The 17,114-nt window shown below is 40.8% G+C and overlaps 1 protein-coding gene across 2 annotated transcripts in view; it reads left to right on the top strand.

The window, feature by feature from the left end:
* The window catches only part of Nyap2 (neuronal tyrosine-phosphorylated phosphoinositide-3-kinase adaptor 2), a 237,756-nt gene that overhangs the window by 171,097 nt on the left and 49,545 nt on the right, over nt 1–17,114 (top strand). For both annotated transcript variants that reach the window (XM_055616833.1, XM_055616834.1), the window contains exon 5: nt 3,800–4,009. In XM_055616833.1, the coding sequence (XP_055472808.1) occupies nt 3,800–4,009 (210 nt within the window). The remainder of the gene's footprint in view (nt 1–3,799; nt 4,010–17,114) is intronic.

The raw sequence follows: 17,114 nt of genomic DNA, 5'->3' as shown, positions 1-17,114 counted from the left end.
CACAGGTGCTTGCCTCTAATCTAACTCGTGTGTAAACAAACTGCATCCTCACTGAACAGCGACCCCGTGTACAAACAGCAGAGTATTAACGGGTCACTTCAGCCAGTCGTGAGCTGCCACTACACAGCATGTTCATATCAGGCCCTATAACCAAGTTGTCTATTTCTGTCTACCACTTCCCCTTTCTATCTATAATTACTGCTTGCTTGCACTGCCAAGTGGAGCCCCGTGAGGCCCTCAGAACCCTGACCATTGCTGCTCAACACAAAGAAACCTGGTCTTTTTCCCATAGCAAGATCATGAAAAACCAAACATGACATTTGTGTTTAACCCTGTTCAAAGCCAATGAACATTTGAAGCTAAATAACAGGCAGAAAAAAAAACAAAACATTTTTTAATTGTTACTGTTTATAAAAAATCTGTATGTGACTTACACTTATAATTTGATGAATTTTATGTATTATTATCAAATGATCACATTAAAAAAATCACTACCAACTTCTGGACACTTTTAGTACATTCATTGTCACTTGATTCTCTGGTTCTGTTAGAAATACTGTATTTCTTAAACATAGCAGAAAGAGTTAAAAAATCCTGCTATGTAAATTAAGTTAAATATTTATTAAACAGGATGCTTGCTGCTAGGGGAAACAGTTCTAAGAAAAGAAAAATCCAAGCATGTGGCTTTCAAGAATTTGGGGTTTGGGGGCAAAGAAGAAATATGGTATTTAAAAAAAACAGATGACTAGAAAGTATGATTCTGGAGGTGATAAAGCTAAAACAAACAAACAAACAAACCCAAAAATTGAAGTGGAGTCATTGTGCATGAATTTATTTGTTCAGCTAGACCAAAGACGAGATTTAAGGGTAGTCAGAATGGGGAGGGGAGAGGGCAGCCTTTGAAGTTGTAGAAGCAAACATTGTTTTCCTCAGGAGTAGAGGAAGGTGACTAGAAGCTGTGACCATTTGACATTGTTTCCTGGGTGCTATGATTATCAGGACACTGTAGGAAGAGAGGAAAGGCCAATATGGCAGAAACTCTTAATAGGAAATCAGTTATTGGTTTTTGAGCAGGAGACTTCTCAATTATTCTTGTCAGTAACACTTTATGACAGATCACATTTACATTGTAAATGGATGCTGTGACTTGTACCTCAGGTGCTAAAGACAAAGTCAAGGAAACCAGTTGTAATAATTCAAGAGAAATAATTAGAGCTAGAACTAGGGTTGTCGAAGTAGGCTTAATACCAAGCAGAGAAGGGTGAGAAAAAAGGCTCAGAAACAGTCAGTAGACTCTTTCGAGTGACAGATTTGAATTTGAAGTTTAGCAGTTATGGACAAGGACAGACAATCTCTTGGCATGGATGGATGGATAGACAGGAAGAGCCATCAGCTGAGTAAGAAATGTCTGTACAGTACCAGGAGGGTTAAGTGTGTGTATTGATGAGGCATCCTCTAGATAATGAACCTAAAAGCAAGGAGAAAGGTCTCACCTTTTGATGAAGAGTTTGGGAAATTATTAAGAATTAAATGAATTTTTGTTGAATCAGGAAGAATAAAAAACTTACAAAAGAGTATATAGTAACTGAGGACAGTGTCTCAGCTAGTGTCTCAGAGATGACCAGTGTATAAGGGATGTGTAGAAAACGAAAATTACACATAACACAGAAAAGGGGTTTAATGTAGAACAAAATGCAAAAATAAAAAGAAGGACCTATGAAACCCAAACAATTGAATACATAAAAGCTAGTGGTAGAAGATTTACCAATCAAGGGATTATACACGGTGAGGACCTAGACCCCCTGCTCAGATGTAGTCAATTGGCAGCTCTGTTTCCAAGTGGGTTTCCTAGTAAGGGGAGCAGGGGCTGCCTCTGTCATGAACTAAGTTGCCAGCTCTTTGATCACTTGCCTCTCGTGATGAGGCCTTACCAGGCCACAGAGGAAGAGGATCCAAGCAGTCCTAATGAGACTTGACAAGCTATGGGCAGATGGCAAAGGAGGAGAACTCCCCCTTTCCATGAACTAGGGGAAGGGGATGGGAGAGGAAAAGGAAGGGAAGGTGGGACTGGGAGGAGCTTAGGGAGAGGACTTCAATCAGGATATATAATAAATAAATTGTGAAAAAAAACTGAAAAGATTTGCCAATCATTATGAATTGTGTTAAATATTTTAAGTAATAGAATCTATTATATTTTCTTTGCAAAATCAGTACTAGAGAATGGTTGGGTTGAATTCATGCCACAATAGAGTAAAGCAAAGATGACAGAAAGAAGGGGGAGGTGAAAGACTTAGAGGGGACAGGAGCTCCACAAGGAGAGCAACAGAACCAAAAATGTGGGCACAGGGGTCTTTCTGAGGCTGACATTCCAACCAAGGACCATTCATCGAGATAATGATGTAGATTACATCTGATGCTCAGATGTAGTCCATGGCAGCTCAGTGTGCAAGTAGGTACCCTAGTAATGGAAACAGGGACTGTCTCTGACATGAAGTCAGTGGCTGACTCTTGGATTACCTCACCCTGAGTGGAGAGCGCCTTTACCAGGCCACAGAGGAAGACAATGCAGCCAGTCCTGATGAGACCTGATAGCCCAGGGTCAGATGGAAGGCAACGAGGATCTCCCCTGTCCATGGGGAGGAGGACTATGAGAGGAGCATTGGAGGAGAAGAGGGAGGAAGGGTGAGTTGGAAGGGGATGTGGGAAGGGTCTACAGCTAGGATACAAAGTGAATAAATTTAAAAAAAAAAAGAAAAGAAAAAGCTGAAATAGGTCTACTATAAGAAAGAAGAAAGAAAGAAAGAAAGAAAGAAAGAAAGAAAGAAAGAAAGAAAGAAAAGAAAAGAAAGAAAGAAGTAGGAAGGAATGCAACATGCTCCTTAAGAGAATTCTTTAAATATTAAAAAGGGGGTACTTAATAGACAAGACTCAAGATTCATTGAGATATTCTGTGTCAAAATAAAATAAAATAAAACTGTTTTCTTACTAGTAATACTGATATACCCACAGCATGGACAAACAAACAGACAAAACAAAACAAAACAAAACAAAAAAAAAAAAAAAAAACCTCCCATGGGACTCATTTCTCTGTTACATATTTAATGCCAGTTGCAAAACAACCCTGTTTTCAACAATATCTTACAAGTACTTTAGACTTGTAAGACATCCCATGTTTCTGAACTTAGTTTAGGGGTGATTTAATTCTTTTTTTTTAACTTTTTTATTTTTTATTAATTACACTTTATTCATTTTGTATCCCCCCATAAGCTCCTCCCTCCTCCCCTCAGGACCCCACCCTCCCTCCACTTTCTACATGCATGCCCCTCCCCAAGTCTACTGATAGGGGAGATTCTCCTCTCCTTTCTGATCTTAGTCTATCAGTTCTCATCAAAAGTGGCTGCATTGTCCTCTTCTGTGGCCTGGTAAGGCTGCTCCCCCCTCAGGGGGAGGTAATCAAAGAGTAGGCCAAAAAAGAGACTTAAGTACACAAAAAGGACATTTGCTCAACCATGTTTGTAGCAGCTTTATTTGTAATAGCCAGAAGCTGGAAACAACCCAGACTCCCCTCAACTGAAGAATGGATGCAGAAATTGTGGTACATCTATACAATGGAATATTACTCAGCAATGAAAAATAAGGAAATCATGAAATTTGCAGGTAAATGGTGGGACCTGGAAAGGATCATCCTGAGTGAGTTGTCCCAGAAGCAAAAAGACACACACGGTATATACTCACTCATATAGACATACAACATAGGTGATTTAATTCTTAAATCACAAGTAATTTTATTAATACACAGAATCCACGGAGGAGCTAAAAGTTCGAAGTCACAGCACGGAGCCATTACCAAAGTTGGACGGCAAAGAGCGAGGTCATCATGGAGCGTCTTCCTCCAGAGAGCCAGTGAAAGCTCAAGAATGGGATGGAACACCGGGTCCGCCAGTGGTCACCAGCAGAATGGGCAGATGCTCTGTGAGCCCCACCTTGTTGGCCGGAAACCACAGTTCAGGTAAGCAGGACCCTGTTTTTCCATATGGCTTTGTAAGTCTGCTCATTACTTAGGGAATCATCACCCCAGATCAGTCTGCCTCCATTCAGACCCTCACCCCAAAACATACATGAAGGAATAGTCCCATGCTGTATGCCATTGTACAGCTACTCTCGTAGATATGGCTGCTGAAGGGAAGCTTCTTGAAGCTCTGCCATCAGTAGTCTACACTTGGAAAACCTTTCTACTGCCTTTCAAAATGACTACTTAACTCAAGCCACTTCCATTTATGAAAAATTTTCAATTTGTTGCTTGTGGTCTTTTTTTTTTTAATGGAAACTGGTAGAATTTGAAGAGACGTACATCTGAGGACAGAATTGAATTATAGCAACAATGATCTGATGGCACAAGGAAGAGAAACAGTGTCTCATCACAGTTTCTAGTCGCAGAGGCATGCGACATGGCATGGATTCTCAAATTCAAAAAGAACATGAATGTACGTTTCAATTTCACATCTTGAGATTAAAATGTGCAATATAATCCTGCATGGGGAACACATAAGTATTATTAAACATCATTTTTAAAGGGGCATATGTTTGCTTTGATATGATTCATCTACACGTTGGACTCACAGAGTGCTGTCGATCAAAATAAACAGTGAATAATCAAGGAAGATCCTGTAGTTTCCAGATTTCTGTTCCAGAAGAGTACTAGGGCTCTTAAGAAAAGGCCAGCCCTTTAATATTGTTTTCGAATTTGATACTCATCTAGAAAAGCAATTTACACACATTTAAACCATATACTCCCTGACATAGCTATGTTAAAACATTGGAGGGTCTATGATCTTTGTCCTTGGGGAGGGAGGTTTCTAGGACAAGACCTAGCCATGGCTTTCCAGATTGAGAATACTATAAAGCTTGATGGTGAAGCCATCCCCTGTACACTGTGAGGAACTCATCGTAAATCACAAGTTGAAAATTGGCAGGAGAAAACTCCTACACATTCAGCAGACTCTATTGGTTGGTGTGGGAGAACTCAGACTTCTGTGAGTAACCCTTTCTCTTGATTTGAGCCCTGAGCCGTTTAGGAGTAGATCAGTGAGCCAGGCAGACAGCACGCATGCATTCATTCTCTCTTGATTGTGGATATCACTAGTCACTTTGAGTCCCTGCTAACCTGGCACTGTGAGCTAAAATAAACTCTTTCCCCTTAAATTTGCTTGTGTCAAGGCACGCTGAAATAACAACTAGAAGTGAAGTTTGGACTACCTATTCATTCTGTCAAAAAAAAAAAAAAAAAAAAAGAGGCCATGGAGTAGTTGCGGTTCAAACACGGTGTCGATGGTACAAACCACAGTCTGAGCCCAGAGGTTTAAAAAAAAAAAATCTGTAATGTCCAAAGCTAGGAAAGGATGGATACCCCAGCTCAAGGAAAAAAGAAGGGATCTGGGATCTGTCCTTCTCTTTTTAGACCTTCCCTGGATGGCATGGAGCTTACTCACATTTTGAGGGTGATTTTCTCTGATTCAAAGATTCATCCCTTGCAGAAACTTCCTTACAGATACACTCAAAAACAACTTTACCAATTATGTGTAGATCCCTTAGCTCAGTCAAGTTGATATATAAATTAAATGTGAAATATAAATCAGTTAATTCTTCATGGGAGACTCTGACTTTGGAAGGAAGAATTGTGTGTTATGGTAGATAAGACAGTAATTTCTAGGGGCTCACCAGAATGAGGGGAGAGAAAACGGCATACTTTCTGATGAAAGCTGAAAATCTTCAGGATGCAAAAGAAAAAAAAAAATTAGTTTAGCGTATCTACTACTGTAGATGAGCATCTAAAGGACCCTATGTATTCACTGGAAATGCTTCTACCATAGAACATTGGGCTTCACTAGTGCCTTTGGCCCTGAGACTGGAGATGCGTCTCTACAGGTCTCTACATATGTTCCTGGATGCCATCATTTCCTCATGATGGCATCCTCATGTCTATCCCACTCAGTATTCTGCTCTGCTTTCCTTAATAATATTTTTTTTTCATAGCCGTGGGCTAAAAACTGAAGTTTGGGACATTATGCCCCAGGAGACTTTCTCATTTTCATCTAATTGGTTACAACTGGGAAGACAACTTTTGAGACCAACTCCGGACTGGAAAGGGCCTTCCCTAAGGGAGCAAGAACCTTTCTCCCCTCAGTAAAGGAGAGAGTTTACATCTAGTAGAGATAACGGGTTATCTCTAATGAGATTAAGCAGAACTTCAGTCCTGGACTAGAGGCCTGAGGAACTGTTTCAAGCATAGACTGTGTGAGCCATAACACATGAGGAAGAGAAGAGACATGAAAGAGAAGGAAATTGAGTTAGGATCCAGGGCGTCTGTAAGTTAGCGCTTTAAGCAACCCAGGCTGTGAGAGGAAACAAAAGAATTCTACGGTGAATGCTTACACTCTCAACAGCAAGTTGCACAGAGACTGGCAAACACATGCCTTATGCTCTTTAACACTCTGACATGCCTTCCTAATAAGATCAGAGCTTAAGCAAATTTTGTACCAATTTTCCTTGTTCTTCTACCTCAGGCTCCCGAAACATCTACTTTGGTTTGCATCCTTCTAAGCCTGTTCTTCTGAGTCTTATGACAGCGCAGGAAATTATCTAGTGATCATAGGGAATGCAAATGTATTTTTGATCCCTGATGCCCTCTATTGTGGATTCTGAAACATACATATATAGTAGAAAAAGGGGCTTTGTCAAAAATTAGTTTCATAATTTAAAAATTACAAAATATAGAAGATGGTGGCACATGCATTTAATCCCAGCACTTGGGAGACAGAGACAGGTGACATCTCTGTTAGTTGAATGCCAGACTGGCCTACATTGCAAGTTCTGGGCCAACCACTCCTACACAAATGAGACCATTGCTCAAGAACAAACAAACACAATGAGGAAGCACATGCAAAGACACAAATTTAGTGGCAGCACTCCTCCGGGTTCTGCATGTGAAAGTGTGATTCAAAAATTGCTACTTTCCATACAAGAGTTTAGTCTTCCCTTCCACTCTTTTTCTTTGTTTGTTTTTTGCAAAACAAATGCAAAAGCGGAAAAGGTGTCTCTTATGTATTTTATGCTTTACTTTTTTTGGAACAGCAAGAGTTTAAATGTGCCAGATATGTGCTGAAAAGCACCATAGTTCCATCGGTGAAGGCTTGCAGAGAAACCACATCCCATTCACCCCCTCAATGTTTTAAGCAAGCTAGCCACCACCTGAAGCTTACCTTCCCACAGAGAGGGCCTGGGTCCATAACAGGAAAGTAGCTGCATGAGAAGGACATTCTGGACTTGCTGTTTTGAAAGAGAAGAAAACAAGCCAATACTAACTGTCCCTCCTTCTGCACACTTCATTACTTTCTTCAGGTTGTTGAGTCGTTGGGCCACTAATGCTTTGCAAGAAATGCTAGAATGATAATCCACAATCCTCCTTCCTCAGTTGCATAGTTATCAGTGACACCATATCTCACATGGGGAGGAAGCATGTTCTATGTACACATTTCTCTCTTTAGCATCAGTGTTCTTTCTCTGGTACTTTGAAGTGCCCCTAACGGGCACACACTCACATATATACACCTACAGCCATAGGTGTTTCCACACACACACATTCCCATAAACTATTGCTTTACCCAAAGTAGTTTAGCTCCATGGAATGGCTGTTCTTAACAGCCCTGTTGAGGAAAGGAGGAATTGCTGAAGTAAAGAAAACTTGTCAGGAGATCCCAGTTCTAATTAACATTGCCACTGGTTGCTGCAGTAGTTTATTAAACCACTGTTGTTTAGTGAGTCAGAAAATCCCCAGAGAGTGATTTCTGAAAGCAGTGGAGAACAGGGACCCATATACTCATGAAACTAAGGGGGAATGTGGGTGAAGTTATACAAGTAAATATGGAATTAACAAAATCTCAGACCCCATCAGTTAGTCACAGTTTCCACAGCTTGTATCTAATGCCATTTCTGGGGATACACACACATTCACACATATGTACAGCAGACTGTATGCTATAGTCTCTGCTCTCCAGAATCTTATTCTGTTTCTTTACGGTACAGAATTGCTGGTAATACATTAATTTGACTAACCAAATATATTATTTTCATGATTACATACTGTTTTCATATAAAAGTCCTTCTGAGAAAATAAAAAGATAAAGACCTCAAAAATGATGATGGGTTAAATAGGACACACAGAGCTCTCAGATCTTCCCAAGAGCCATTGTTCTCATCAGTTGAGTAAAGGACAGTGTTGCACATGGGACAGATGACCTGAAGCTGGTGGTGTTTCCGGCTTGGTGTTGTCAGGATGGCCTGACTGAAGCACTTTCAGAATGGATCTGTAATGGGATAGGTCAGAGATGTGATGGCAGCTGAGATGGTAGGAGGAGAGACAGGCACATTAGCAACTGCAGCAGGAGCGTTTTCTTTCTCTAAACCAACATGATTTTGCTCACACATGAGGCAGGTCAACAAACATAGGTATCAGTCTCACAGAGGAAATTATTTTTATCATTTCCTTGAAGTATGAAGGCTTTTAGTGTTTCCTATGTATTTCCACATTTCTTGGAAACACAGAAATGGAAACATACTTCTGGGTGAGAAGGAAAAGCCATTTCAAGCTGATGAACCCCAGGAGTCAACGATAAGCATGCGGGTGACTTAGAAATAACAAATCATGTCAAGAAGACAGAAGCTACCAAGAATCTGCTAATGAGCATCCAAAATGTCCAGATGCAGTTTTGATTATGTGAAGGCTCCCAATGTTTAAGCATAGCTCAGCCGTCAGAAAGCATTGAGTCAAATGATTCCCTTCCTCCAGTTGCATATGACCTGAGGGTTGTCTGTATGTGTTTTCCAGTTCATAATGTCAAGCATGATTGCTAGATGGAGTCATGGGTTCTGATCATACAGCACAAAACCATCCAAAGAAAGCGGAAGTGCAGCAAACACAACAGCCTCTTAGTCTGTTTTCCAGAAACCACAGTGATTTAGGAAAGCCATGAGAGAAAGAATAGAGATGAGAGAGATGTAGATCAGTGGTTCTCAGCCTGTGGGTCGCGATCCCCTTACGGTCAAATGCCCCTTCACAGCGGTTATCTAAGACCATCAGAAAGCACAGATAGTTACATTACAATTCATAACAGTAGCAAAATTACAATTATGAAGTAAAAACAAAAATAATTTTATGTTTGAGGTCTCCACAACATGAGGAACTGTATTAAAGGGTCACAGCATTCAGAAGGTTGAAAACCACTACTCTACATGGTCTGACAGGGACAGAGAATATCACAGAAGACAGAAGGTCCGGATGATCATGAATAGTGAACATAGCACTCTAGTCTTTCATGGAACCTTGCCAAAATGTCCAGGCCTCTGAATGGACAGGTAGAGTGGGTGGGGAAAAATTTGCCTCCAGCTTTCACTGAGGCCTATACATTATTATTCTCTTGACCTCCGGAATATGGAATTTGGTGCTTCAAATTGCTCTTTGTACCGCACGGGGGACTGTGCGGTGGTAAGCAGAGTGAGCTAGAAGCTGGAGGGGCAATATTGTATGGTGGCCTCTGCAGGACAGTTGTAGGCGTTTTAACAGTCATTGCCAGGATGACATATGCTCTCTCGTTACATCTGAGTCTTCCTTCTGTTTCCAAAACGAGTCCCAATTTCAAAGAAATGAAACAAGACGGACATCGAATTTCATTTTAAAAATCAGAATATTCTATTTTTTTTGTAAGCCACATCTGTGGGGTGAATTCTGTATTAATTTTAAATACACATAAACTTAATACAGTAGTCGGCCACAGAAGTTGGATGACCAGCCAGTAAGGATTTCAGTCCTGATTCTGTTTAGCATTGTGATGATGACAGTGGGCAGACTCTTCCATCTTCCTAAAATTTGTTTATAAAAGATGGATGATAATAGTATCTAGCATGAAAGATTTTTCAGCATTAAAGACAATGTCTGTAAATATATCTCAGATGATAAAAGCTAGGCTCACAAGCAAATAAATAAATTACATATATATATAAATTAAACAGAAAAATTTTTAAATTTTTAAAATTTTAAGAATTAAAGACAAGGATTGATTGAGGCAAATATTAATACACTGAGTGTAGACATTCATTATAGACAATGAATTGTCTATAAATGTTAGGGTTACCCTTGCGGATTCTTGAATATTAAAGAGGTCTTTCCACCAAAGCAAAGAAAACCATCAGCCTGGAACAATGGAGGAATGTTTCCTATGAGAAGGTGAATTTGAGATGGGTCTTCACTGACCAGAATTTGGATAAACATCAAAATGAGACAAAAGAAAGACAAAGGACAGCAGGAGGGGAGCAGCCAGGCAGGAGCTATGTGCTGTCCTCTGGGAGACTGAGCGCTCCAGAGCTCTCACTCCATGCACCAAAGCCACGGCTCATAAGCTTGTCTGCAGCTGCCGTTCTCACTCACTCCAATCGCCTTCTTGGAAATTGGGAAAATGGCACAGATATTTAGAGAGGTTTTTTTCCAAAAAGCCTGGAGAGACGGGAAGGAGCTGTGGAGTAATGGAGTCACATTGTTCTGAGCAGCAGAAAACTGTGACTTCAGGATGGATTCCAAGAAACCTGGCTTTGAAAATGGAATTTGCATCCATTGATTTGCCAGGAAGATGCTTTCTTCCTGAAAACGATGAGGTATTTGTCACCCTTGATGATGCTGAAGAGATAGGAAAACTCTTCTGATGAACACCCTGATGCTATAACTCAAAGACAGTCCTGTCTCCCCTTTGTATTCAAGAAGAATCCTAAGTGCAAACAACTAAACAAGTAGCAGACAGGTCCACACCTTAGAATCATGGGACTGAGGACTGTGACAATAATTCCTGCCAAACTGTAATGAACATGTATAGCTTTTTACCTTCAGTGAGGAAAACCATGTTGGGCAGCAAGATTAATAAAATAACGTGTTGATGGCAATGACTTGAAGGAATTATAGAACTCTGCTCTCATCCAAATCTAAGATAAAAGGAAATCTCATTGTCTATGTCATTAAGAACTTTAAAAATGCATGGAAATGTCTGGCATGAAGCCCATGTGAAGTCGCTGATAGACTGATACTATTTGAATCCCTTTCAACTTCACCTGAAAGCTCTTTTGGTTTTCATCCTGAGATTAAGACAGAATGTTTTCTTTGGAAAGAACAGCAAATATCCAGTATATATAAAGAACTACAGAAGCTTAAAAGCAGCAAACCAAGTAATCCAATTAAAAAAATGAGGAACAGAGCTAAACAGAGAATTCTCTGTAGAGGAATATCAAATGGCAGAGAAACACTTAAAGAGATACTCAATGACATTAGCCATCAGGGAAATGCAAATCAAAATGATCCTGAGATTTCACCTTACACCCATGAGAATGGCCAAGATGAAAAACTCAAGTGACAACACATGCTGGAGAGGTTGTGGAGAAAGGGAAACCCTCCTCCACTGCTGGTGGGAATGTAAACTTGTACAACCACTCTGGAGAAAAATCTGGCACTTTCTCAGACAACTAAGGAATAGCACTTCCTCAAGATCCAGCCATACCACTCCTAGGCATATATCCAAAAGAGGCTCAAGTACACAATAAGGACATTTGCTCAACCATGTTTGTAGCAGCTTTATCTGTAATAGCCAGAAGCTGGAAACAGCCCAGATGCCCCTCAACTGAAGAATGGATGCAGAAATTGTGGTACATCTACACAATGGAGTATTACTCAGCAATGAAAAATAAGGAAATCATGAAATTTGCAGGTAAATGGTGGTACCTAGAAAGGATCATCCTGCGTGAGCTGTCCCAGAAGCAGAAAGACACACACAGTATATACTCACTCATATAGACATATAACATAGGCTAAAACTACTAAAAACTGTACATCTAAAGAAGCTAATCAAGAGAGAGGACCCTGACTAAAACGCTCAATCCCCATCCTGAAAGGCAAAGAGGTTGGACATCAGAAGTAGAAGAAAACAGGAAACAACCTAGGAACCTGCCACAGAAGGCCCATGAAAGCCTCTGCCCTGCTGACTATCAAAGCAGATGCTGAGATTTATGGCCAACTGTTAGGCAGAGTGCATGGAATCTTATGTAAGAAGTGAGAAATAGTAAGATCTGGAGAGAACAGGAACTCCACAAGGAGAGCAACAGAACCAGAAAATTTGAACACAGGGAACCTCCCAGAGACTCATACTCCAACCAAGGACTATTCATGGAGATAACCTAGAACCCCTGCACAGATGTAGCCCATGGCAGTTTAGTGTCCAAGTGGTTTACCTAGTAATGGGAAGAGGGACTGCCTCTGACATAATCTGATTGGCCTGCTGTTTGATCACCTCCCCCTGAGGGGGGAGCAGCCTTACCAGCCACAGAATATGACAATGCAGCCACTTTTGATGAGAACTGGTAGACTAAGATCAGAAGGAAGGAGAGGAGGACCTCCCCTACCAGTGGACTTGGGGAGGGGCATGCATGAAGAAGGGAGAGGGAGGGTGGAATCGGGAGGGGAGGAGGGAGGGGCTTATTGGGGGGATACAAAGTGAATAAAGTGTAATTAATAATAAAATAAAGAATTATAAAGAAAAAGAACAGCACATAGAATCCAAGAGATCTTCTTAGTTACATAAGCACTGACTGGTTACAATGCTCTAAGTGAGTTCTGTGTGTGCCTGCTTGTGTCCACATGTGCGTGCACGCATGCACGCACGCATGTGCATATGTGTTTCAGAAAAAGACTAGACCATGTGCATAGTTATTCTTTATTCAACTGAGTATACATCCATAGAGTGAATTGAGAGACATGATCACGGGCGCGCCTCATGGTTTGTTACTGCATTGTATGCAGCTATCAAAACAGAATTTTAGGCTATCAATTCAGCTCAGAAGGTAAAAGAACTTGTACATGAATTTGACTCCCAGGTCCCAAAAGGTGACAGGAAAGAATGAACTCTCAGAATTGTCTTTGACTTCCATACCTAAGAAATGGCACAATTACTCCTGCAACCATGCTTGTCACACACACAGAGACACACACATGCACTCACACACGCACACACGAATACATGCATGCCACACCACATACGAACACACAGATGCTCATACACACATATATACACACACACAGGCTCATACACAAACATACAATGAATTTTATAAAAGTTAAGTAAAAAAAATTTTGTGGTTTTTATGGGGTTTTTTGTTTTGTTTTGTTTTGTTTTGTTTGTTTTTGTTTTAGTTTTTTGAGACAGGGTTTCTCTGTGTTGCCTTTACTGTTCTGGACTCACTTTGTAGACCATGCTGGCCTCAAACTGACAGAGATAAGCCTGACTCTGCCTTCTTCAGTGCTGAGATTACAGGTATGTGCCACTGTACCCAGCTAACATATTTTTTTTTTAATTTATCACACTACTTCTGTTCTGCCCAGTAAAATGGATAGGATATAAAACTATGCTGACAGGAAAATAAGCATAAGAAAATACACACAAAAATTTATCCTCTTTGATGAATATCCTACTCAACCTTTGCTCAGTCATTTACTAGTTTGGATTGTATTAGAAAACAGTAGTTGGTATTTACTCTATATCATGTGAGGTCTAGATGCTGGGAGATATCCCCTTGCTCCGGAGAAGGCAATTTCAGGGGCTTCTGGAATCTTCCTTTTTAAATTTGGAAACGGCATAATAAATAGTAGCACAAAAAATAATAAATGAGGATCTAGACTGCTGTGGCTCACTTGTGTGGGTAAAACCGTCTTTGAGAAGCTAATGTTGACCTGCTGTAGTGTCATGTCATAATTTCTACAGGACATTCTCTTTCTTTTCCTTTCCTTTGTGCCTTCATGCAATGCTAGGGCACAGGAGCTGTTACCTAGCCCTGCATTCAGGCCTCTGGAATCTGCCTTCATAGCCTCTTACTGAGAAGTGAGGTCAGTTTCCCATCCGTTGAATCTATGTAGACCATGTGTCTTATATACCAATGTCATGGGATGTAAGTTACTGGACAGGACTTCAGGGCCTCAGTCTCAGGGAGCATGAGCAACCCTGTGCTACTTTAGCCACACAACCCACGTTAATAAGAAAATAAATCAGTGCACATCACACACACATGAACAGCACACACACAGCACACACCCCTTACATACAAATACCGCACACACAAATACTCACACACACAACAACAACAACACACAAACACCACCCCACACCTGGCTGCCTGAACAAGAGAATCAAAGCAAAGCAAAAACCCTGACCACTTGGCTCACTGACCTATGGGAAAAATAATGAAGGAGTGAATCACAGAGCTTGAGAATATGAGCGTGGGTAACTGAGGCATCACGGGTTCTTTGACTTCCCTCTCTTTCTCCCAAATGAAATGCTCTAATTGTGCTGTGTAAAATAAGGGGAAATAACAGCAAAGTAGAGAGTGCTTACTAATGAACACATTTACAAAGAAAATGTAGAGCTAGTCCCGCAACTCTTTCCTCACCATCTTACTTCTCAGAGCATGGAGTCTGACCGACCCGCCAGTTCCTTAACGCTCCCTTTGCTTCTGAAACAAGAGCAGCAGACACTCCGGCAGATCTCACTTTAAGGTGGACTTGGCTGCGCCTTGCCGACTGGCTTCCTGCTGACTCCACAGCAGCCCCGCACAGCTGTGGCTCGGCAGCGTTCACAACCCTCCAGGCTGCCATTCTGTGCCGTGGGCTCATGGACCGGAAGACAACTTTCATCACAGGCTTCTCTTCCCGCTTCCCGCGCTTGCTGAGTTCCTCCGGGAACCCTTTGTTTGCTCCTGCTGCTTTGCTCTTCCCACGCTCGCCTCAGCTCAGGGGTTGATCGCTCCCATTTTGAATCCTAGTAGTAAACACATGGTCAAAACCTCATGTGGAGTCTTTGGAGAGTCATGTCGGCTACATTCCCAGCGGATCCACTATTTCTCTGTGAGAAAGTGTAATGCCTGTCGCCAGAATTTGTGTTAACCGGAAAACCGCTATTATTTGTGCTTTTCCTGATATAGTTGAGGCAGCACTGGGAAATAACCAGAAAAGGAGAAATGGGAGTGTGTTAAATACTGTGAGTGGTCAGAGTGCCCCTTAATAGACTATGAATGGAAGTAAACAGGGTATAAAATGCAAAAAGCTAATTACAAAATAATATAACCCCGCTCATAGCCCAAGACAAAAGCCAAGCCACAGAAGAACTTGCAGAGGAGGTTAACAAAATAAATGTCAGTGTCCTTATCTGAACTCTCATCTCTATCCTAAGAGGGCAGTTAGAGGTAGAGACAGAACCCAGCGTTAGACAGGATTTTAGGATGACTTAGTGTGGTGTTTGTGTGGTGTTATATGCCATTTGAGTGTATCAATGTTCTGTGACGGTATATGTGCTTTATTTGTGAGCTCTCCATGGGGTTGTGCCCCTGTATGTTTGATTCATTGTGGACTGTGCTATATGTGCGAGTCTCTCTGTGTGTGACTCTGATAACTGGGTTTATTTGATTTGTATATGATCACGTGTGATTTGCACGTGACTTGTATGTGTGGTTGTGTACATATGATTGACTGTCTTGCGATCAAACATATGTATGACTATATGCATGTGATCGTGTGCGAATGTGTGGGTGTATATGTGTGGATTTATTGTGACTGGATATCACAACATATGTATGTATTGTGAGACCGTATATATGCGATAGAGTGGGATTGTGTTTATTTACTGTGTAGGTGGGGGGGGGAAGCTTCATCTCTCCCTTGATGGGCCCAGAGATTTCATGTCCAGCAGGGGACAGAGCCATAAGTAAGGAAAAGGATATTGATTATACCAGGAACATGCCTTTACAGCCAGGGAGAAGTACTTTATTCAAATTATGATCAAATTCTTGATTAATCAAGTCATTTGGATGTTTAAGCTACAATCTCATGACAATTTTTTTTTTAGCTTGTATACACTGAATAATTTTTTTCTTTAAAAAAGTAGTTTATTTGTGGGGTGTGTGTGTGTGTGTGTGTGTATGTGTGCCACATATGTGCAAGTTCATACAGAGGCTGGAGGACTTCAGATCCTCTGGAGCTACAGGTGGGTGCAAGTGGCCTAGCTTGGGGACCAAACTCAAGTCCTCTGAAAGGGCATGAAGTACACTTAACTACTGAGCCATTTCTGCAGCCCCAAAACAAATGATTTCCTGTTATCAAAAACAGAAACACTAAGCTCCAGCCTGTGATATATGTAATAGAAAGAACCAGACAAACGAAACTCAATTTGCACACAGAAAAGAATGACATGGTTTTCTCTGCTACCTTGCTTTATGTCAACTTGACACCAGCTAGAGTCATTTTTGCAAAAGGGTTGAGAAGATGCACCCACAAGATTCACTTGTGGGCAACCCTGTGGTGTGCTTTCTTGATTGAAAATTGGTGATGAAGGGCCAGCTTATTGTGGGGTGGTGCCCGCTCTGGGCTTGTGGTCCCAGAGTTTATAAAGAAGCAGGCCATAAGTAGTGAGCCAGTAAGCAGTGCTCCTCATGGCCTCTCCATCAGTGCTGCCTCCATAGTCCTGCCCTTTCTCTCTCTATCCTGACTTCCTGCAGGGATGGACTCGGCTGTAGAATAAGATGAAATAAATCCTTTCTTTTCCAAATGGCTTCTGGTCAAAATATTTTATCACAGCAATAGAAACTAAGACATTTTCTGATTATATATAAGGTTTTATATGTGTAAAAAAGCAGTTCAATACACTAGTTTAAGAAAATAGAATTCAAGACAATTAAAAAATTTATTTTAAATTTTTACAAACAATATTTAACCCAAATTACAGAATTGAGCCTAATTACCTCTGTGGATTTTTATGGTACACTTGAAATAATGCCATATACAATATATGTTATAGTCTATACATTGTATATAATGTATTAAATTTGATATTATGTCATATCTACTTCACAAAAGCCCATACATGTTCACATGTATGGGCTAGTGTTCTTAAATGTTCTTTTAAAAAATATGAAGCCTCAAACAAAAGTCTGTGATTTTGAGGATTGTGTTTTGTCCAGTATCATTTTCAAAATAAGGAACA

The sequence above is a fragment of the Psammomys obesus genome, unplaced genomic scaffold, assembly GCF_907164565.1.
Source record: "Psammomys obesus unplaced genomic scaffold, mPsaObe1.curated_primary_1811, whole genome shotgun sequence".
Lineage (NCBI taxonomy): Eukaryota > Metazoa > Chordata > Mammalia > Rodentia > Muridae > Psammomys > Psammomys obesus.
Note: the sequence above shows the minus strand (reverse complement) of the source record. Positions and strands in the feature narration are given on the sequence as shown.